This window comes from Trachymyrmex cornetzi, unplaced genomic scaffold (assembly GCF_001594075.2).
Source record: "Trachymyrmex cornetzi isolate Tcor2-1 unplaced genomic scaffold, Tcor1.1 scaffold43, whole genome shotgun sequence".
NCBI lineage: Eukaryota > Metazoa > Arthropoda > Insecta > Hymenoptera > Formicidae > Trachymyrmex > Trachymyrmex cornetzi.
This window is the reverse complement of record NW_017299069.1, coordinates 624,852-648,323: the sequence shown is the minus strand read 5'-3', so window position 1 is coordinate 648,323 and position 23,472 is coordinate 624,852. Positions and strand designations below refer to the sequence as shown.

General features: G+C 32.6%; 1 protein-coding gene across 2 annotated transcripts in view; it reads left to right on the top strand.

Moving 5' to 3' along the window:
- LOC108764513 (low density lipoprotein receptor adapter protein 1) overlaps nucleotides 1-23,472 on the top strand; it is an 86,741-nt gene that overhangs the window by 29,624 nt on the left and 33,645 nt on the right. Inside the window, exon 1 of one of the 2 annotated variants that reach the window (XM_018512801.1) lies at nucleotides 78-448. The exons of the other annotated variant lie outside the window; for it this stretch is intronic. Within the exon in view, the coding sequence (XP_018368303.1) occupies nucleotides 403-448 (46 nt within the window). The 5' untranslated portion in view covers nucleotides 78-402. Of the gene's footprint in view, nucleotides 1-77; nucleotides 449-23,472 lie in introns of those variants that run through there. 2 annotated transcript variants of the gene reach the window in all.

Sequence of the window (23,472 nt, the reverse complement as noted above, 5' to 3'; positions counted from 1 at the left end):
TGGGATGCGCATGTTCGCTCGCGAGGGCGAAGCGGCGCTATAAACCGTTCCGGACGGTTCATATCGCGGCGCGCTACCACCGCGGCAACACGTACTCGCGGGTGCTCCCGGGGAGATTTTGTGTCGAACGAACAGCTGTTGCCCATCGTTTCTTCTCGATATTTATTTCGTAGCTTTCTAAGAAGAGCCGGAATTACGCGACACACCGATGAAGACTGATCATTCGTGAGAACGATTAAATCGCTTGATTTCGGATTTATATGTCCTGGACGGGCGCGAAACTGGCATCAAGATTTGTGAGTGAGAGACGAGCTCTCGAACGAGAAAAAGCTGGCGAGGCAGATCGTGACAAGGGGAAAGATTTCGGAGCTGCTGGAATTGCTTGTACTGCGCTGGGCCAGAATGTCGTTCTTCAGGGGTTTGTGGAAGAGCAGTTCGAAGCACAAGAGTGAGTTGAGTTTGGTTGGTTGAAAGGGCAAGTTAGAGAGTGAAGGGGATGCATTAGGGAAATCTTGAATTTCATAGATAGATGAATTTTCCAACCTGGTTTTAATCTAATTATAAACGACTGAAAATAAAATATTGGCGGAGGGAGGGAGGGGAACGTGAATGATGTCTTTCAAAGATTCTCAATAATATTCTGAGATTTTATTATTATATGTCTATATTCTGTTATTGTCATTATATCATTGGCATTTACGTCAATTTTCGCAAGAAAAATGTGACGACCTATAGTGACTCGTTAAAAAAAATTTTAGATAACGTTACCTTCTATTGTTGATTTAGAAATTGGATAAGTTTTTTAATCGAAAATTTTAGCGTTAAGGGGAATAATTAAGTCTAATTTTAAAAATGATACTTTTAGAAGCAAAATTGAATGTTATACCGTCGCTTATTTGCGACTGAACACGATCGTTAATCGTGAAACGTGAAATTTATCGCATAGTTACATTTAGCAATAAAAACGAAATATAAACGCAAGTTGATTGATTTAAGTGGAGTATGAATATCAATATATTGGAGCAATGTAAATACAATCCACTAAAATTTTCGAAATTGATTTCTAACGACTTTTGAAACACATGATTCGATGCGCTTTGAGCTAATATTTATAACTAATCGTTCATTAGGAAAGATTAGATTGCATGTAGGTGCGCTGTTTATTTTTATTTTGTCTAGCCTTGGTTTTTTTATATTTATCTATAGTAAAGAAATATCACGTTTACTTATATTTTTTCATTAAAAAATTAAAATTAGAAGAATGGTGAAAGAGAATTGGCTGGAAAATTATGAACTTTGAATTATAGGATCTTAATTGAAGTGTTATTTTACAATATTATAATTATCAAAATACTGATAATCAAATAATTTTGTACGTTATTGAATTGTTTTGTATATTTTATATTAAAAAATTGAAACTCTGAGAGTAAGCTTCCTGACAGTGAACTTTAGTCTATTTGTATTTTTCGATAGATAAAATTATTTATGGAGTTATAAATAAATATAAATAACGATTGAAGCAAAGCTTATTGTGCTAAACATATTACATGAATCTTTACAGTACATAAAGTATTTTTTTGAAATTGAAATATTACATCTCGAAACAATGATATAACTTTTTATATGATAAGCATGTTCGATTTACAAAGTATTAAAAATTCTGCTGACGATACATATGGACTTGACATACAATTGTGTGGCCTACTTAACCTTTGATATTCATTAATTTTCACACACATGGAGAGAAATAATTTCATATTTATTGCTTGAATTTTTAACCTCGTCATATTCATAAAAATTTATATGTCCGACTTTTTATCAAGTGTAAAAAATATTAGATAATTAAAAAATGTTCAGAAAGAAGAACGTTAGGATTGATAAAATTAATTGTCAATAATTATATTATTTTGTAATTTGTAATTATGAAACGATTAAAGGTAGATAGTATTCTATTCTTAAAAGTTAATAATAATAATAAAATTATGATAATAATATAATTATGTCATAAACACCCACACACAAATATAGATAAAGAAAAAATCATTTTTACACAAAAGATATATTATATATATATATATATATATATATGGTGTGTGTGTGTGTGTGTTTTATATGTACAGAGCTAATTGAAGTATTACATTTTAACAATTTTGATTGCGGAAAACATAAGGAGAATTCTCAGAAGGTGCAATTAAAGTGATAAACCTGGCAATAATAAAATAGATGGTCGTTGGTTTCGCCTGTTTCATTGGTGGTTTAATTTATTAGCATCTTGCTAGTCTTTTAGAGTAGAAATCTCGCAATAAAAGTTTCACGAATCCCTTTCTTTTCTGGTAGATCCACATGCTCTACCTTCCGAAAAATTAAATGAAACCACACTGTACTGCCACGATGATATTGGCAACATGACTGGCTCGTCCTCTGTAAGCGATGTTTCCAGCCGGGAAAACTTCCAAAATGACGGATGAAGTATGAATATTGTAGCGTATCGTGTGTTGCGCGCACAAAGAGAACTAGCTTGATTAATTGAAGGGATCCCCCGGGAAAATGTTTTACGTGACGCAGATGCCGCATTTTAATGAAAAAACCCGTAAAACGTAATAGCAGCGATTTGTATTGAATTTTACAAAATAAAAATTGAAGTATACCTACACGTAATATGTTATACTTATTTAATGTAATAAAAAACTTTACTTTTTTGTCAAACGAATAATTTTTTAGTATATAACGTATATAAAATTTCTCTAAAAAATCAGAATTATGCTACTTTTTTAATTTCAATTGAGATGTATGTATACCCGCTGTTTTTCTGAAATATCACTCGTTCAATTTGTCAAAAATTAACATTATCAAAAACCTAGTACGAGATACTCACATGAATACTGCAACTGCACAGCTGTTATTTGTGACAGCTTATTAATTATGAATTAAAAATTCCCAACCGAATATATTTTATTTCTATTGTTCGTTACAACATGCCGCTTTTGATTAAAAAGATATTACGCTGTCCGACAAAATCTATGGAATTTTAAAAATACGAAATAAAATATTTGTATGAATATTAGAGTATATCGCATTTCAAAGTATGCATTATGAAACCAAGATAAAATGAATATTTAGTATTGATTATTTTTCCATGAAATGTATTGTTTTACAAAAGCTTGGTTTATTTATCTGCAACAACAATTCCACATTGTTCCATAACAAGAAAAAAAAATGCAAATAACGATATTGTTTAAATTTGTATTTGCGTATCTATTTGTATACATACGTAAACAAGTTATAATAATACGTAATATGATATAATAATACCTACACATAACACAAAACAGACAAAAAAGGATATAAAAATAACTTCTATAGAATAATTACAAGTTAACAACTTTTATTTTTTTATTAATTAACAAAACTATAACAATAGAGATAAAAGCTAGGTGTATTTTAGATTATTTACGCATGCGTGTTTCAGTCTATATACCTCTTGTTTATTTTATTTATTTTTATTTTACGATTATTTATTTTTTACGATTACTCTGACGCTTCCTCTCTTATTTCGCTATTTTGTTAACTTTGTTATCGAGATGGACTCGTATGGCATTCATGTTCATTAAGATCGCCATAACCGCACGTTTATCGAGACGATCGAACGTACGGCAATTTTGCAATTTCCCGAGAGCTCGCTCGGCAAGATTAACGGCGACTATGCGCGGCTGCGAAATGTCGGGAAGTGATAACAGAGAGCCGCGGCGCTATAACAGCAGCAGCAACAGCGCTAGTTGCAGCAACGCAGCGGCGCAGTTAACGCGATTATTCGCAATAAGCGCCGTAATAGAGCCACCTTCAAGATTATGGTAATGCATGCGCCGACTCACGTTGTATGTACAGCCGTAACGCGACCTCCCTTCGTACGTTGATTATGGATCACATATCATTTGCATAAATCCGTGACGGAGGTCGCGACTCGATATTGCCGATCGAAAAGAATGTAGCATGAATGTCAAAGTCAATCGATTCAATCACCGAGATGATTATCGCTATTCAAGATTGCATTCGCATAAAATACAACACTTTAATGTCACAAATAATGGGTAATTATTATTATTATTAAATATTAATTAATTATTATTAATTAATAATTGTGTATATTAATAATATAATTAATTATTAATTTAATTTTATTACACGTGAATTATATTCGCACCCTCTGCAAATGATGGAACGCGAAAATTTCAATTGTTTCGCGAAAAATTACTGGTATATTCCCTGCTCAACTTACGATAACTGTTTATGTAATTACGTGTATAAGTATTTTTTTTTAAACAAGTTTTAATGTTAAAAAAAAACCTTCTCAAATAATTACTGGATCTTTTGGCATATTTTTATAGAGTTAGGCTTCAAATATTTTTACTACAATTGCTATCACAATGTAATTGTTTTATCAACATTAACAAATAGTGTGATTTCAGTTTCTTGTTATAATACTAACTGCGAGATTTCCCTCGGGAGGGACTATTTCGTCGCGCTTCGCGTAAAGCAACTGCACCTTCGAAGCCATTTCTGTCATAGTTATCGAAATATTGAACTGACGCAGTCCGCATTGTGTTAGCAAATATGTCCGTTTAGAGCTGCTGTATTTAGCCGTGAAACATCTCTGTGCATCAGATTAGCGTCAGAAAAGAGTTTTCACACATCTCATATTTTATTGGATTATGTTTTATTTATTTTTTACAGATTTAACTTTATCTACTAATTAAATATTTAGAATTAAAATATCGATGGTGCCTTTAAAGACCTTAATGCTGGCGGAGGGTTATATTGTTTGTATAAATGACTAGTCAATTTAATATTGAATGAAGGTAATTAGTTACCTATTGTTGTTTAGTACTCAATAATACTTAATACTAAATTGGCCAGTATTAGATTTCTGCAAGAGTACTATCTTTGTATAATAATTTTTTTATCTTTTACGTAGATTCGTATTCAAACGTTTATCACTTTTATTGATAAATGCACACATATATAGTTTACATACCGTATACTACAGAAAAATAAATGCGCGCATTTATCAATAAAAGTGAAGTGTGAATCGGTTCATAATGTATGTATATTCGCTTCAATATATATATAAAACTTTAAAACTTCAGATCACACAAAACTTCCAGTTATAAATCTCTACATAAAAAGGAACATGTCTCTTCTATCGTATAAAACGCACGTAACATAGTTTCCTTTGTCAACTTCTGGAGTTTACCGTTAGGCTTTGGTTCCATTCTGTACAATCTAACGTCAACGTCACCTTCATTCTGGATAATCATGTGTCAACACGATGAACGACGTATGAATATTCCTTCCGCTGCGTACAATTGCGTCATCAGATTGGCAAGTGCTTTGTAAACGAACTGTTAATATTCTCGTGGATATCGCTATGCAATCAAATACTCTTATTGGAGCTGTATTAATGTACACAATATAAATATGTAGTTGCTTTGATAATATAACTATTCTTGTTTAAAGAGAGATACGCGGTTATCGCGTGATTCTAGTAGAAGAGTAGAAATATCACAGGGAAAACAACGTATTGTCCTTTAATGCCTCTAAAATACGAGGATGGTTAAATTTGGTCCAGTTAAATTTTGCACGGTTTTGCGTATCGTGCGTATCGTGCGTATCAATGTGTAACGCGATATATGCAGATAGACGAAGAGCGGTACGGACCAGTAATAATAATGAACTTGCTGCCTGCGCGGCAAGTTATTCCGAGCGGCTATCATCTCGAAATTCGTCGTGGGACGAAGAACGCGCACCGCTGCTCCGCTCGTTTCGACCTAACGATGGATATCCTGGAGAAATGACTAATAATACGCTCACATACGGATACCGAGTGCTCATATTCGTCGCACGTACTTAATGCTAAACGTGTTTATTTGATCTTCTCTATTTGTTTTATAGAATCACAGTGCTATCGTGGATCTCAACTTTTGCCTCCATCAGAGAGTAGTGAAAGCATATTTCATATTTCACATTAAACGCGATGGCATATTTATAAAACCGGAAAGAGTGGCAGTCGCACAAATGGAAAGTTTTTTCAATGTTTGCGAAATAGAATTATAGAGTAAAATTATTTGTAGATAAAAAGAGTATCTTTTCTTGCTTTTAAAGAAGAATGATTTTTCAACGTTTTATTCTACTGAACTATACGTTTTTATACATAATTATACATTCTACTGTTTTATACATTCTACATGAATACTGGTAGAAATAAATTGTTTGAAATTCACAATAAATGTTAATTAAAATCGTGATACTATTCCAGAAATTAACATGCATGCATATGTATCGCAATTCTAATAATAATAGATGTTGTCGAGAAGAAGCTATACGGTATGTTGCGCCTTTGTGCCATAATTCTACTATGAAAGGGGAATAAAGCATAGTCTACGTTTCAATGCGTTCACAATAAAACTGAGAGAACCGTTTTATTACTGTCTCTTTATGACAATTGTTCGCATAAGTCCTCTTTCAAGAAAGTTATTAATTTGAAAGTGAGAGAGAAAGAGAGGGAAAGAGGAAGAGAGAAAAACATTGTTTAAATCGCAAAATTGTTCTTGAAAATAGTAAATAATATAATATATTTTATTGCTTTTTTCTATTATTGTCATTTAGTAATAATTATCGGAATGAGAGAGACATGCGTAATTATTTCATAAAAACGTTGAAAAATTGTAAGAGATAACAAGCAAAAATTGTTTGGTGGATTTAATTTTAGTTTATTTGAAGGCGAATAAAAAATGAGAGAGAGAGAGAGAGAAAGAAAAAAAAAAGAAATTGCGGAAATGAGAAAAATGTTTAAAGATACACGTGTATTTCACATTCGTATGTCATATTTCAAATAAAAGATGTCCGGGAGAAACATTACGCGAGCGTGACGTTGTATCTCGCATTAGTGTCATCATAAAAAAAATGACGCGACAGCTCGCATTCTGTTTCGAATTTCACGCGAGGTTGCTGCTGACATGTAGATGGACAAAGTGTATTTTCCAGATCCCGCTACATCGTTGTATACTGCGTCGAACCTTAACAGTTATGTTCGATATTCGTGAACGTTAAAAACAGATTTAGTATTTTTCCCTTTTGTGTATCAATTTATGCACTGACTCGTAATGAATTTTAATTAAGTTTTTAACCGGAATTTCCGATGATTGATATATTCGACGTTAAAAAATTTTATGTTACCTTTTTAGCGTTAGAAACTCATTACGTTCTGAATTAAATATTACATTGAAGTGCGCAAAAGAGAGGGTTATTTAATATTAAATAACGTTAAGCCAAAGTTGAGTTGAAATTTTTTATGGTTTTCTTAATTTTGCATTGGCAATTAATGTTAATGAAATTTAAAATTGTGATTCAATTATTGAGATATAAAAAAAACTTTTAAATTTTTTATTGTGATTTAATTATTGAGATATTAAAAAAAAATTCAGACCATTCTGACGTTCAGTGTACGTGTTGTAACGAATAAATATTGCAAAGTGCTTGCGTGAATTTCGAAACGATTTTGTGTATTTTCGTGTGGAAATTAACCGGCGCATTTTTCGCGTCTCGCAAAGTCCATTGAGATTTCCGATAATGCCGCAGTAGGTTTTCGATGCCGAATCTATATCGAGTGCACGTCTATGGCGAAATATAATTCGTTTCATACGTTTATCACATATAACTGAACATTGATGAGAGTCGATATTTAATGCAAGCGGAAGAATGCAAGCATGATGAATATGAATGCCCTAAAAGGAAAAAATACTATCTTTAACGCGGTGTCGAGCTATCGCAAGTATTAAAATTGTGGATTTATAAGACAAAAATTGAAAGGAGAAATAAAAATCAATCAAATTGAAATTTTGTTTGACATTTGTTAATGTAACTGATTAAATTTGTCTCGACAAGATCCGGAAAGACGAGATCCGGATGACTGAAATTATCAAATGATGAACATTTACAATTAAAATAGTCACGGCAAGAGCTTCTGATTCACCCTGTACATTTCGCGAGAGATAGCAGTGCGGATCGCTTCGGGATAAATTCGCAGCCGGTTTCGACCGCTCGCACCGTTACGCACAAAGTGTCATTCGATAGCTATAAACGGGAACTGACATTAACGGTCTTTCTCTCTCTCTCTCTTTCTCTCTCATTTCGTTCACGTTGCAGTAAAATTGTCGCGCATATTTCGCGGTGGTGTTTTACGGTCACAACAGCCTGTCGTGTGATAGAGACTAGAGACATGCAGAACAGCGCAGCAGGTGCTCCTCGATGCCGCGAGATGATATCAAGGGGAACCTGTCTGTCTCCCTTCACAATGGGACGCATTAATCTACTGTATTGCCGGTCCCATATATCTTGTTATCTAACATGCACATAGAATATTGTTTTTCACTATCTAAATCCCACATATTACAAGTGTACATAGATTATCTATTTTATAATAAAAATAAAAATGATAAAATGATATTATTTCTTATTGCATTAATTTGTTGCTTTTCTGTTATCAAGACAAAGTTTCGGAAAACTTTGTAACATTCTATGTATATATTTATATATTATTTGATTTGATATTTTACATAATGTCACAAATCTGAAGTTATGTGTAATTTTAAACGTAGAATAAATTAAATTTTGCATTAGTATGTACATATACACAGTTAAGTTTGTATTAATAACTGTTGAGTATAAGTTTGTTAATTTAATAAATTGTAAAATTATTGAGAAGATACTTCTCGACAGCGTTTATTAAAATGTATGAGACCGCCAGAATATGTAAGCATTGGTCAGAGTATAGAGTATAGCGATCTCGTAATCTATTTGACAGGAATATCGATAAGTGATATTAATCATTGTTAACGTATGATCTATTACGGAATATACTATTAGTGGTTACCTGTCACTGATATTAAATTAATTATTAATAATTAGCATCACGGTGAGTTTGGCAACAAATGAATTCAAAACGATGAGTAAATAAAGATTTTAGTAAAATTGGTTTACATTGAATACCGTTGTGTTTTTATGTTCCTTTGGATGTTTAGAATTTGCGAAAAATGTAATTTTTTTTGTCTGTCTAGCATGATGGATGAATGGTGCTGATGAATTCATGTTCACGTTGCAAAGTTTTCGCACGCGATGTCCCAAACCTTTCAATTATTATATTAATATTAACGGTCAAGAAAGTAAAATTGATTATTTAAAATTCATAAAGAAGAATTCGCACAATTTTTATCCCTATAAGAATTGCCTTTTACTTTTTCTACAATACAATTTATTACAATTCTAATAATTGTATGTAAAAAAAATATAAAATCTCATTACTTATGTATCATTTAATTTACTTGAATTATCAATACAAAATGGCAGAAAAATAAGAATAATGATATTACTTTCGAGTGAATAAAGTTATTCAATATTGTTGCATGTAGCATAGTAAGCATAGCCTATTAATATGATACATGTATCCATAGTAAATAATTATATAACCTCATTATATTGTACAATATATTATATGAGCGCGGGAAATATTTATATTGTTCAACAGCGCTGCATCATCAATAAGGTATATTAAACCCAGTCATGATGTATAGAAGGCGATCATTTGTCGTGCAAACACGAAGCATATTATTTGACAAATTCAGTAGTCCGCTAATCAAAGCGCTATGTCCAGCGAATAACGCGTATATTTGGTTGGACAACGACAAACAATTCGATCTATGTGTGGAGAATCATAAACTTCTGGCTACAAGTCTCATTGCAGCATGTCTGTTTCACGAATTAATCTTTAGTGACATCACGTTCCCCTTTTATTAACGTTAATGTAATATTAACATTAATGAAATAGCATGCAGGCGTATCGCTATGGCAGAACAATTGGTAATAATATTTTCAGATTGCAACTACTATCGCAATTGTTATTATATGTTGAGATTATGGATTTTCAATTATTGAAAAAATTCTGTACAACTTTAACATTAGTTAATTTATTAAATGGCGCATTTAGTAAGTTAACAATATATTTAATAGATTAATATTATACTTTAATATAACAAAAAAGTTTACCCAATTTATCGCCATTATGTTTGTTTTTTGATATTTTAAATTGTTCGTTCTCTTTTTTTAATTTGCAGGGAGAAGAAATTGAAATTTTGCTCGCGCGCACATTTTGCGAAAAAGTTTACTTAATATTATTTCATTCTCTGTTCCAACTCATTGCATACGAGAGTGTGCTGTGAATGCACGTGTGAATAAACGAGAATTGCATTTTGCGAGGTGTGTTAAGCGTCGCTTAATTAACGCTCCCTTGAGATGAAATTTAATCGTGTCCTTGCGGTTGTTTTAGCCGCTTGCGGACAATATCGCATACACGCGTGTCGATTTACCGTTATGCGGGAACAGGCACGGATTGAGCGAGGGGGTTCACGAGAGAATCGCTTTTGGGAAGTCGAGCTTGCCCTCCCGCTTTTAATGCGCGCACATTACGGGATACGATATTGCTTGTGCGTTTGTTTTACATCATCGTGCGTAAACGCCTCTAGTGCATTAGCGTTTCGCCGATATTTGGTAAGGGAGAAGTGATTAATTAACGTGGGAACTGTAAATCGTAATTGATTTGATCGTTGAGTGAAGACGCAAGCAAATATAGCGAATGTTTGCAGATCTTCTTCTCTCTCTCTCTCTCTCTCTCTCTCTCTCTGCAGTTTCTCTCGTAATACATATTATGCATATGGAATCTGTTATTCTCAATGAAATTTCTCTTATTATTATAATTATTATTGTATTTTTTATTATAATTTATGCATTATTTTATTTATATGCTATTTAATTGTTATTTCTTATTGCTACTTGTGTTTCATCGAAGAAAAGATCACTGTGAAGCAGGTAATTGATCATCATAATTAATTAATGCGAATTGCCGATAGTAAATTCTTTCTTGAGAGCTTTCTCGTCGCGTTACAAATTTGCAACGACATCACCGTAACCCCCGTGGTAATTTATTACGTCAGGTACACCTCGGAAAGCTAAATTACAACCGACGATGGTTCATTAATTATCGACAGTGCGGTCGTCTCAAGGTCGACATAATTAATCGCGAATGTCTCGGGGAGTCTATTAAATCGCTCCGAGAAGTGGAAAAGTTCCACTGGCATATCTATAAGTATCTTTTTCCGTTATTCAGCTTCGCGTCTTCTTCTGTTTCACCCCCTTCTTTCCATATTTCGTTCGATTAACGTCATCGTAATTGACTTGAGTTCGCGACGTCGAAACTCGGCGACGACAAATAAAACGGGTTTTCTCTCGGGCGCGGGTGTGACTTTATTCTGATCGCGTTCACTGGAGAACCGCGAGAGAGGCGCGAAGGGAGGATAAAGGGGAGGAGGACTGCTCGGCACTCAATTTAAATACAAATTAAATGACAGCCCCGGCTGCCTCTCGGCTACCCGCTTTGTCGAGATTTCTAGCATGGAAATTCGATTTGCCCGAACTAATTGCTGCGCGGCGCGGCAATGGTTCTGCTCGTCGCGTGGCTACTTTTTACATCATGCACCGCGGGTACCGTTGTGTGGAAATACTATAGCGTGGAGAGACACTTTTTAAATATAGGTCGCCTTCTTTAAACTTTGCTGTGTTATGCTTATGAACATCTTTTAAATAATATGTTTTGTGAAAAATTCAAAGGAAGGGAGAGAGAGAGAAAGAGAAATACGTAAGAAATATAGGTTAAAACGAAATATTTAATGAAATAGGAATTTTTTAATAGAGAAAGAATGATTTCGCTGAAGTATCTATAAAAATTTTGCTAGATACAGATCCGAAAATAATTTTGGACAAAATAATTACGTGGAAATTTCAAATATGATGAACAATGCTGCAAACAAATTTTACATTCTGTGTGGGAACCGATTTGTACGTTCTACATAACTATTTTAATCCAACAAAATGATTTTCAGGTCTGTATCTGTGGTTACATTTTTAAGAACATTATTTATAAGAATATTATTGAAGTTACTGCATTTATCAAGTTATTGTATTTTTTTTCTTCGAGCATTCAGTATTGCGAAGGAATACTGTAATATAACACACTTTTTTTCTTTTCCGAAACTTGACTAATCCATATGTATATGTACGAGGAGAGCATCGAACTCGACGAGGGTCAAAGTAGATCAGACTCAGCGACAGGGGTTGGGAAACTGCATTGCATTCATTAGTCGATACCGTTATTGTTAGGAAAGCGGACGCACGTCCGGGTACCGGGTACCGGGTGCCGGATGTCTGGCCATTCGCCAAACTGGTCGGTTTCGCCGTCAGCTCGCTGAATTTCCAATGCAAACGCCACCCGCGTCGCTCCTTCTTGAGATCTCGCGACTCGTCTTTCGTCCTGTCGTAATCACACGAGTTTTCGTCCTCTTTCAAACCTTTTCTTCCTTTCTCTTCGTTCTCTTTATTCTTCTCGTTTCCTCGTTCTTCTCTCGTTTCTTTTTTCCTTTTTTTTTCGATACATTCACCCTCGGAAAAGAAAGTCGAGACATTCCCGTCGTTTTCGCTTTCCCTGACTCAACCACGCGCTCAATTTTGTTGGGGAAAATTTCTCTTCGTGGTCTTTTGTAGTGAACATAGGCAAGAGAGGGAAGATCGAAGAATGCGAATAAAACTACTATGAGAGACCAGAGAGAGACCAAGGCCAGTTTGGTATGCCTCGAAAGATTCTATAAAATTTCGCTGATCTCACGGGATGTTTTTCTTTTCTGTTAGCACACACGTTTTCCTTGCAGACCTTTTCTTTCGAACGTTACACGAGAAGAAATAACTTATTAATGTTCTTTCTTTATTTGAAAGATTTTGTATAGTTTTATATTCCAAGTTTCTGTTATACGTGATAAAAAATTAGATGATATTCGAGTTTTCAATATTTGCTCTTTAAGCATGATTATTTTTTCAAGGAAGTTAAACGTTTACGAGTTATATTTATCTATGTTTGGTACATCGTTATTAAATACCAACATTTCGTGCAAAACATTGCAGTTCATTTCATTAGGGCGGAAAAAGCAACCTAATACTAAATCGCTTTCTGGGAAATTCCCTTTCTATATTTCTCTAAATAATTAGATTAATTAAGACATCAAAGAAATACAGTAAGTATTAATACGAAATGCCTGTATAAAATTAATTTAAGATGTATATGTCCCTTTGTGTTGAGAACTCACAAGTGTAATAAGCTAACAGTTGTCGATTGCAGCAATATTCCACGGTATATTACGATCTTTTTACTCGCAAAGTCTCCTTATTTCGAAATCGTTATCTCTTCTTCCGTTGAAACGGGAGATTACCGGGCAAATTTACCGTATATTACGAAGTTGCGTTAATCCCACGGGAACGCGGGCGGAGGACTTGAGTTCTAGGGCTTTTACCCCGTCGCTTTGTAATCCCATTACAACACGGCGAGTTGTGGTAGTTCCGACGGGAAATAACTGGAACAAATGTTAGCTCATAATGCCGCGAGTAACCGGAAATGGCGCGGTAGAACTACTACCCGGATATATTGAGAAGATCTTTTGACGAAGCATGGAGAGGTTCCCTGTTTCATTCTCGGCAACACTCTCTCTCGGTATCTTATCCGTCCTTCGTATATACATATGCTGGTATTACATCTGAATACATTCAGAGTTTCCCTAGAAACTTTGACTGTAATTTTGAGAATCCTGCAACAAATTTAAAGCAAAAGCTTGCTATTCTAATAAGGTATATTCCCATATATTTTTAATGAATTTTTATCAACATTTTAATTATCGGTCATTTTTTGTCTGTTTTTAACATAAAATAATCTAACAATTAAATATTTTAAGGTAAAATTTTATAAACATGGAATTAACATTAAAATAACATGATAAAGTCAAGCTCCATAAATGCAAATGAAAATAAGAATAAAAAATATAAATTTTAACTTTCATTCTATATAAATATTTTATTTTATACAAATTTTATTCATGGAATACATTTTATTCTTAATTTAAGAGAGCTTTTTGATCTCATGTTTTCAAAACTTTTTCCTCTGTGTTCGATTCTTTCTTGTATTTTCGACATCTCGTACAAACGAGTTAATCGGATTTTTATCTGCGAACCAACTAACGGCAGAAATTAGCTGAGAGACTTTGATATGTCACGTTAGAACGCTCAAGATCGATACCTCGCAGAAGTAATCTGTCCCTCGTAATAGGATTTCGTTGCGAGTCCTTGCTGCCCTGTTTTCCTGTAGGATTAATCATTGAAGTTATATTCGATCCTTGCGTGTGACATGTTCTTCCGTATATGTTTAATAAGAGGACTGAGTATTATGGATCGATACGAGAATATAATATTCTGCGAAAGGTTTTACGATATTATTATATTATCAACTAAGAACGAAGCTTTAAATGTTTTCGAAAGCTAACAAGGTGCATTGAATCGAATACGGCGAATATATATATATATATATATATATATATATATATGGAAAGGAGATCAGATGTAGAAAAGTAAATTTTTTGAATACGTGATGTCTACATAAGTTTTAATGAGATAACGGAAAGAATAAAAATGAAAAAAAGAGGAAATATTCCTTTCTTCAAATAATTTTTATTTTTCAAAATTACATATACAGGAAAATCAACAGCATCCGAATAGCTTTTACATTAAGAAATAAATTAATACGATTTTATATTTATAAAACGTCTTCGTTAATCAAATTGACTTTGGAGGCAATACTTTTTTGTCAGACAATTTTTGATATTACAATTGCTGAGCGTACGAAAAGAAAAACTAAAGTAAGCATGGCAAATGTGCTTTTTCACACTTATTATCAGTGTTGGGTAGTAACTAGTTGTTAAAAGTTGAAAAAATAGTTATAAAGTTAATAACTTTTAACTTAACTTAGTTAATTATAAGTGCATTAAATTTTAACTTAACTAAGTTACTTTTAAACGTTAACTTTTTAACTTTTTTTTGAGTTGAAAATTTTTTTTATCTCTTTTAAATGCCTTAAAAAAATAATAAACTATAATAAGACTAAGGGCGTATATTCGTAATCCGTTCATATTTTAAGATCATCTTAAGTAATTTCTTAAGATGCTAATACAGCCCTCTGATTGGCTTATGCCTTATGCCATAAGCTTTAGTCCGGATTTACAATAGATGTTTTAAGCCTTAAGTTATAAGAAATTAACCAATTAGAGTCGAATACGAGGAGACTATTTGACTGTAATTGGTCCATTTCTTATGGCTTAAGGTTTATTAAAAAGGAAAAACCTAAAAACCTATCTGGCTATTTACAAGTCGCACATCGCGCTGGTGTGCCGAAGACATTAACGCTCATGCGCTTTAAGGGGATGCTGGAGAGACTTTAATAATTACTTTTAATTTAATAAGAACTAATAATCAGAAAGGTGAATTATTATTATTAATTTTCATACGTGATTCTGCGATGTAGGGGAGACCTGGGTTGGTTGTCATACGGGGTTGATTGTCAAAATGCTTATAACTCAAACAAGACATGGTAGAAAAATCTCTTTTTTTGACTGTAGATAGCTGATATAATATTAATTCGTTGTGTAAAATAGTTTGCACTACAAGCATTGTATATATTATTTATAGCGATTTTTGAGAAAATGAAGTCGGTGAGTAAATTTTTATAATCACCTATTTTGTTGTCTGACAAGTCTTTGGCATTATTAATCGTAATATCCCTGTATTCATAGAAAATTACATACTTATATCTTAGAAGATCTTTACTACAATTAAGTAATCATTACTCTGTCTAAGTTTGTGAATATAATCTCTTTTATTAAAAATGGCTATGTGGGGTAGATTGACCAAAATGAGACGAGGTTAGGTGACAATTAATTTTAATATCTTTAGAGGACACATTTTCAGAGAATATACTTACAAATATATTATATTTCATATAGATATGTTTTTTCATTTTTCATATAGAAACTATGGTACAAAAACAAATTACGTATTTTATGAGTGTCATATTTTCGCAGCTTTATTTAAAATTAAATAACTTATTTTTATGATATAATGAATTTACGAATAATATTTTTTTTAATACCTAAAGGATGTAGGTATATTGTAACATATGGGTATATTGTAATATTTCAAAATCAGGCATCCACTTTTTTCTAAAAATCAGTAATCAAAAACTGTGACAATCGGCCCTGGTCTCCCCTATGTGATTCTAAGGAATTATGAGTTTTGTTATTATTTAATATTTTGTCATTATATCGATATGTTGTATTCTTATTGATAGTTCATTTTTAACTTAAAATGTAATTTAAAAAAATGTAATCACCAATCTTATATCTTCTCCATGCTGGCTGTTTCTTTAAAGTTATATAACTTATATAGTTATATTGTTATATGTTATATCATGTATGAAAAAAATTACAAATTTAATTTACTTAATAATCTATATTGTAGTTATTTAATCTCATTTTAAGAAAAACTAGGACATTCTGACCTTAAAAATAATTTTTTTCGAAATTAACTTTTTTTTAACTTAATTCAATATTAACTTAACTTTCGTTAAGTTTATTTTTTATTCCTTTAACTTTTAACTTAGATTTATTAATTTTGTAAAGCCATTAACTTTAACTTTATTTAATTAAAAAAAAAAACATTAACTTACCCAACCCTACTTATTATATATAAAGGAACGGGTGGTGTAATTTAGGAGCGTTTATTAACCCTCGCAGAACCATAAACGTGAAAGGGGGATGGCGAGTTACCGTAGACTGAAAGGGCTGAAGGCGGAAGGATAGAAGGACGGTTCGGGTTGCCTGAGCACATATTTCGTCCACAAAGCCCGGGTGTGTGCCACCCTCCGTGGTCTTTTCGTCGGAACACACTTGCGAATTTAGCTCTGGTGCTTTGGAGAGCCTCTCTGTTTCCACATGTGTTACGAGAGTAATATCGCAGGGAGGGCAAGCACGATTCTCTTTCGTGAGGAGGAATCCACCTCTACAAAACGGCGAAATTGTACGCCGTGCCGTTTCGGAAGCATTTCGAGGTGTTGGAGTGTTATGACGATTGCGCGAATAGACATTTAATAAACGTTCGTTCGCTTGCGATTATTAGTAGTTATTAATAGTTTTGATAGTTGCAATATTAATACTTATCAAATAGAGACGAAATGTAATGTACATTAAATGTAATTTTAAATAATTCAACATTATGTACCTTCTCAGAATTACAGAATTAAAAAATAGATACACGTAAGAATGGATAGTTTATTAGAAATTATGAATGAAATGTACATCTCATATTGATCGCAGAAAGCATTGAAAATCGCTGTAAAATATTATTATAAAGTTATATATAAAACGAAAATTATATTTATTATTATAGTAAAGATAAAAAAAAAAAATTGATATAAACTTTTATTAAAACTTTACTCGGGAATAGAACGTTCGTTCCGACTTCACTGAAAATTATCACGAATAATAAATTCTCTATCATCATCAATGCTAATATACTTTCGACAAAGAGTTATGACTCTCGTTCTGGTTCTTTTACGGCAAAGCGAAATAAAAAATAATCGGGGCTTCGGCCGAGAGATAGGGCGATTTAACGGATCTCGCGTAGCCTCTGGCTGAAAAGAGCGAGACAAAAGCGGGCCCGGTCGTTTAGAAAAGCCAGACGGCAGCAGGTGGAGCGGGGCAAGAGACACAGGGATGGAAAGAGGGGGTTTAAAGTGCATCCGAGTTAAAGCGAGTTCGCGCAGACACGGGGGTGGGTTTTTTGCCACTTAAGCCGCTCAACGGAGCCGGGGAAGCGACAAATATATGGCGAATAAACGGAATAAACGGAAAATGTTTCGGAAAACTGACTCCGACTTTCCGTCGAAGCTCGCTTTGGCCACTTCCATTTTCGATCGCGGCTCTTCGATCAATGCGACGGCGCGAGGCATTTTAATTGAGTTTCATCGCGGCTCGTAGCAAATTTCATCCTGCGAGCGATTAGATTGCGAACGTATGGACACATTTGGCGCGAGATGGAGTTTCTCGTATATATCCTGGCTTCGTTCCGGGGATATGGAATCGATCGGGATGATTCGCGATAGTAGAGTGACATATATCGTATGTATATTTCTACAATAAACGCCGTGCTAACGAAATTGCTCGATGTTGTTAACACGATAATTTTGGCACGGTAATATTTTGTTTTGGATGAAAAACGTTGAAACTCTTTTACGGAAAAGGGCGAAAAAATATGATTAATAGGATTTTTTTTTAATATTTTTTTTCTTGGCGTAAACATCTCTTTTTCCACTTTTTATCTATTAAATATCTCAGAAAAAATAATAAATTTTTTAAAAGTAAAATTTCCTATAGATAAAGTTATCATTGAAAGTTTAATTATCGGACTATTTAAAAATTATTATTAATGGATCTAATTATAGAGATAACTTTTATTCAGAATGTATCAAAGATATATTTAAAAACAAATTAATTTTTTAAATAAACTTTAAATATACATTTGAAAAAGCTTGATTTTATTTATATTTACTTCTTTTTAATATTTACTTCTTTAATCTGAAATAAAGGAAATATTCTATTACTTTTTGTCAATTAAATAAACTTTGTTAATAACATTTGCAACATATTGTTATGATTTTATCATGCTTTCAACAAAAAAAAAATATATATATATTCTGATTTAATAATCTTTACTCAAATATGTATATTTCGTTGAGTATTGATTGATTGGATAAATTATTATGTGCACTGCTCGAGGCTGCTAATTACGTAAATCGAGTACTAGTTACAGAAGTTTATTTACTCGTACGTATATGTGCATGATAAATTATTCATTCCCAAACGATTATTCGTAATTTTGAAATGATGATAATGTGCCACAGAAAAGCATGAAAGCACTGTCCGAAAGAAATAAGGAGAGCTCAAAAGGGAAATAGCTATACAGAGGAAAGAAAATCCTCTTTTGGACGTCCTCTCAAGAGGCGAAGAAGAAATTACTTTCGCGTCGATATTGTCGGGAATCCTTCATTGTCCCCAGAACAATCTTTCCTTTTCAGAATCTCTTATTACTATCGATAGATAGTGTAATTGACACTTCCTTCGAGATTTTTTGTTCCGAGAAAACAACGAAATTTCACGAACGTGATCGGAGAAAACGAGTTTTCCGCTCGTGCGAATTTCACCCTTGGGTTCTCTTTTTCGGCTGTCTAGAAATATCTTATCTCCCTCTCGGACTCCAAACGTCTTTCTGATATCTTTCTGACCTCTTCGGCGGCTACAGCAATTGACGTTTTCCTCTGAAAGAGCTCTGTCGCGTAGCAACGGCTAAACTTGATCGTACCATCAATGAGATTGTGCTGCTTCTCGGCCATGAACTCGCGAAAAATTCTATTATCCTTTAAACGGAAAAAAAAGTCACGTACCAAGTATGGCAATGTTTGATAACAGCGTTATCCAAGCGGAGATAAGTTATTAAATATATATTTTTTATGGCTCTCTTTAAAGAAGGAGAGGGGGGGGGGGAGAGAGAGAGAGAGAGAAACGAGAATTTTCTTTATAGAATGCGAAGAACACAGATTTTTTACAAAGAAAATTTTAATTTTTTAAATCTTTTTCTAATTTTTTTAGAAAAAAAAATAACATGAACATTCTCTTAATAATTCTTTTAATTATAAAATTCATATTACTTTCATTTATATTATTTTAAAATAAAATAGATATATATAGAGTAGTTTTACGCATGAATGCATATAAAAAGATATCTGATAAAAGACTTTATCGTGTACAAAAAGTGATAAAAAGGATTGATTTTAATTCTTTATTCGACTGTAGTCGTTACAATATTTCAAATTTTTCTGTCTCTCCATTTTTGCATATTTTATGTATTTCGATGAAAATTTCCGGGCGTACATCTCGGTCATAAAAACCAAATGCGACATATCTCCTGCACTGCTGTATATTTTAGGGACAATTTTCGCGAAAATAGAGTCGCTTCTTTAGAAATGACGGTACACACGAACAGATATTTCTACATTTTCATGGAATAAGGTCGAGGCCCTCTCGTATCTCTCTCGCATCTGACGTTTTGCATCTTTCATACCCTTAAATCGAGCACAGTCGAACGTGCTCCAGGAAACGGGATTAATTATCCAGTTGTGAGATGTTGCCTGGGGATACGATCAACCACCTCTTTCCTCTCTTCTTCTGTTTTTTATTCGCGGACCACTGAATCCATGGGAATAGACGCGAGAGCCGAGACGGACTCGGTCTCTCAAAGTCGGTACGCAACTTTCGCAAAATAGGTACGACAAAACTTGACTCGATTCAGTTCGACATGAGTCACATGAGTTCAATCCAATTATTATCTATATACATTTTATATCGATAGATATAAATCCATCTATTACATTTATTATCTATATACATTTTATATCGATAGATAAAATAGTTTAGAAACATATTGAATATTTGTATTCCGGTTTATATATGTTATATATGTTCCGGTTATTCATATGTTGAGATATATTTTTGTAAGTAGGTACATACAATTGATATAAATATTAGATTATCTTGGCGATCTATACATTTGTTAGTAGAAACTTTAAATCAATAATTTGATAAGAAATATGAAATATTATTTATGAATTACAATAAGTTTAATTAACATTTATTAAGCTTCGATCACTTTATTTAAACCTTTCATTAACAATTATATATGTATAATAAAATGTAATGTGTATAATAAATTATTTGTAAATTATAATACTATATTGTATTGTATTGTATTGTGTTATATTATATAGTATTTATAAATCATTATAAATTACTATTTTATTATTGGTGATTTATTATTATGGCATTTTCATTATTATACATATGTGTATACTTTTTATAAAAACTATTTTTTCTGATTTTTCTCACATTTTGTTCTGTTTATTTCGAATGGGTTGCCACAAATTTGCTTGGCACGATTAAGAACGATATTTAGCAAAAAAGAGTATAGGGTTAACGCGCCTTTAAAAAGTTCATCACGTTATATCGCATATTACCGGTGGTGTTCTTTTGCTTTTGCGTCACGTCAAGCATGTAATAAAACTGGCAATCAATTTAATTTTTATGTTTTCTAAGAGAATAAAATATTTTTCGGAACTTGAGAAAACCTTGAGGGAAGCAAAAAACGTTAATTAATGTGAACATAGGATGACTGATAATTGTATCAATTTTCTTTACTCATTTTTTTTAGCTTAAATTTCATTAATGTTAAAAAATGCGTTCATTTATCTTTATTATCAATGGCTTTCTTTTGAGATCAAGTTTATTTGAGAGATAATATATTTAAGCGAAGCAATTGATCTCATTATCTCCGACTTTATAAAACGTAATTGATCCAGAAGATATAATTTTCGATAATTTGATTAAATAAATTGAAATTTTTTAATAAAATTTATTTTATATAAAAATTTTATTATGTTAAGAAGCTATACTAAAATATTTAGCTTTATGAATATGAAATGAAAATGTTCTGTTAAAAGTTTGTTACTCCGTAAAAAGATATTGCTGAAGTTTGGTGGAAAGAAGGAAAGAAGCCATTTACATAAAAAATTCAGATATATTTTTCAAATAAGGAAAAACTGGAATACAAAAAGGAAGAAACTAAGTGTTGCTGCGCTGTCTTTTTTTCCTCGCGTAAAAGCTTGTCAGTTTCTCGTTTTGCATTTTTTAATTAGTTAGAAAGAACGTGGCTTGTTTTCTTGCCAACGCGGACGTCAGAATTAGCCGGTAACGCGACTTTAAAAAGTTTACATCCGCAAGAGCAAGTGGAAACAGCGGAAGCGTTTCCTCTTTACGGCTCGCGGGTGTGTACGCTTGCTTTTGTTACGCTTGCATAATCAAGGGTAGTGCAGGGACACCGCAAGGGTAGCGAAGAGGCGCAATTGCGAGAATGTTGAGTACATCGATGTTTCCTTATCTCTTTGCGGCACACTACAAACGTGTACAATGTCTCGACGATCGATTCGTATGGTGTTCTATTTACAAGTAGAAACCATCTATCTAGAGGATAAACCATCAGAATATATCTTATGCGCGCAGTAAAACTGTTTTAAACTCAAGTTTAAATTAAGATATTTATAAATTACTTTCTTAATTAATTTATAGAAATAATTCTTTCTTTAAAAAAATTATTAAACGTTGACAGGTAATTATTTTCTTATGTCAACAATCGGAAAATATTATAATTTTATGATTGTTTTGATATAGGAAAATTTTAAAAATATCAACAGACTTATATTCTTATTCAAAATTCAAATTTCTTGTCTTCAATGAATAAAGACTTGGAAAAGCTGATAGGATTATCTATACTTTGCCTGTCGTCATATCAGTTATCTTGTGAATGACGTTTAATGGAATAAAGGATTTTCTCCAATAACTCGCATGTCTCGTAATTTAAAAAATTTAAACATAGGATAATTTATTGGAATTTATCGTATCTAAGAATTTATCTATATTCACATACACGAACTACAGAATCCTCTCTCGTTTAAGGCATTTATAGTATTATACGGAGTGAGCTAAATGTGTGCTTCGCCGTTCCAAAGTCGGCGTTCATAGCGAAGAGTACCTATGGTCCTCTTGCACGTAATCAAGCCGTCCATTATTCTTCCTTGTATAATAACCTCATAAAATGGAGAAACTGCGAAAAGCCTCTAAAATTAAGACACTGGGCGAATAATGATGGGGGTACTTTGTGCGGCAAATCAAGAAGTGCAATCTTGCTCATATCGAATTTAACTTTTACGGAGAAGAGAGAGAGAGAGAGAGAGAGAGAGAGAGAGAGAGAGAGAGAGAATGGGCTGATTTCACCACTAGTTTCCATTTACTTTGCATTCTATTTTGCATCCCATCCGTTAAAATTACAATATTTAAAATACTAAGCCGCTTTTTGTCTCACGCGGAAGTTATTTTTTTACACACGTAACATAAAAAATAAAAAGAAAAAAGGATTATTTGTTAAGCAAAATTTTAATAGAGATTGAAGGAATATTTATTAATTGATAGCTTCAGCAAAATGATGCTATCGATTAATAAATATTCCTTCAATCTCTATTAAAATTTTGCTTAATAAATAATTCTTTCTCGTGTTTTCATTAATTTGGAAAATAAGTAACGGGCCATTGTTATATATATATAAATTATACAACTAAATAGGACCCAAGTGAACTGCTTATTCCTATCTCTGTTTGGAAGAGACATAAAATATATGAATATTCAGAAGAATACAACAATAAATGTATAAATATAATGATATAAAAACGATATAAGTGCATGTATATTTATATCATTATATTTATACATTCATTGTTGTATTCTTCTGAATATTTATGTATTTTATATCTCTTCCAAACAGAGATAGGAATAAGCAGTT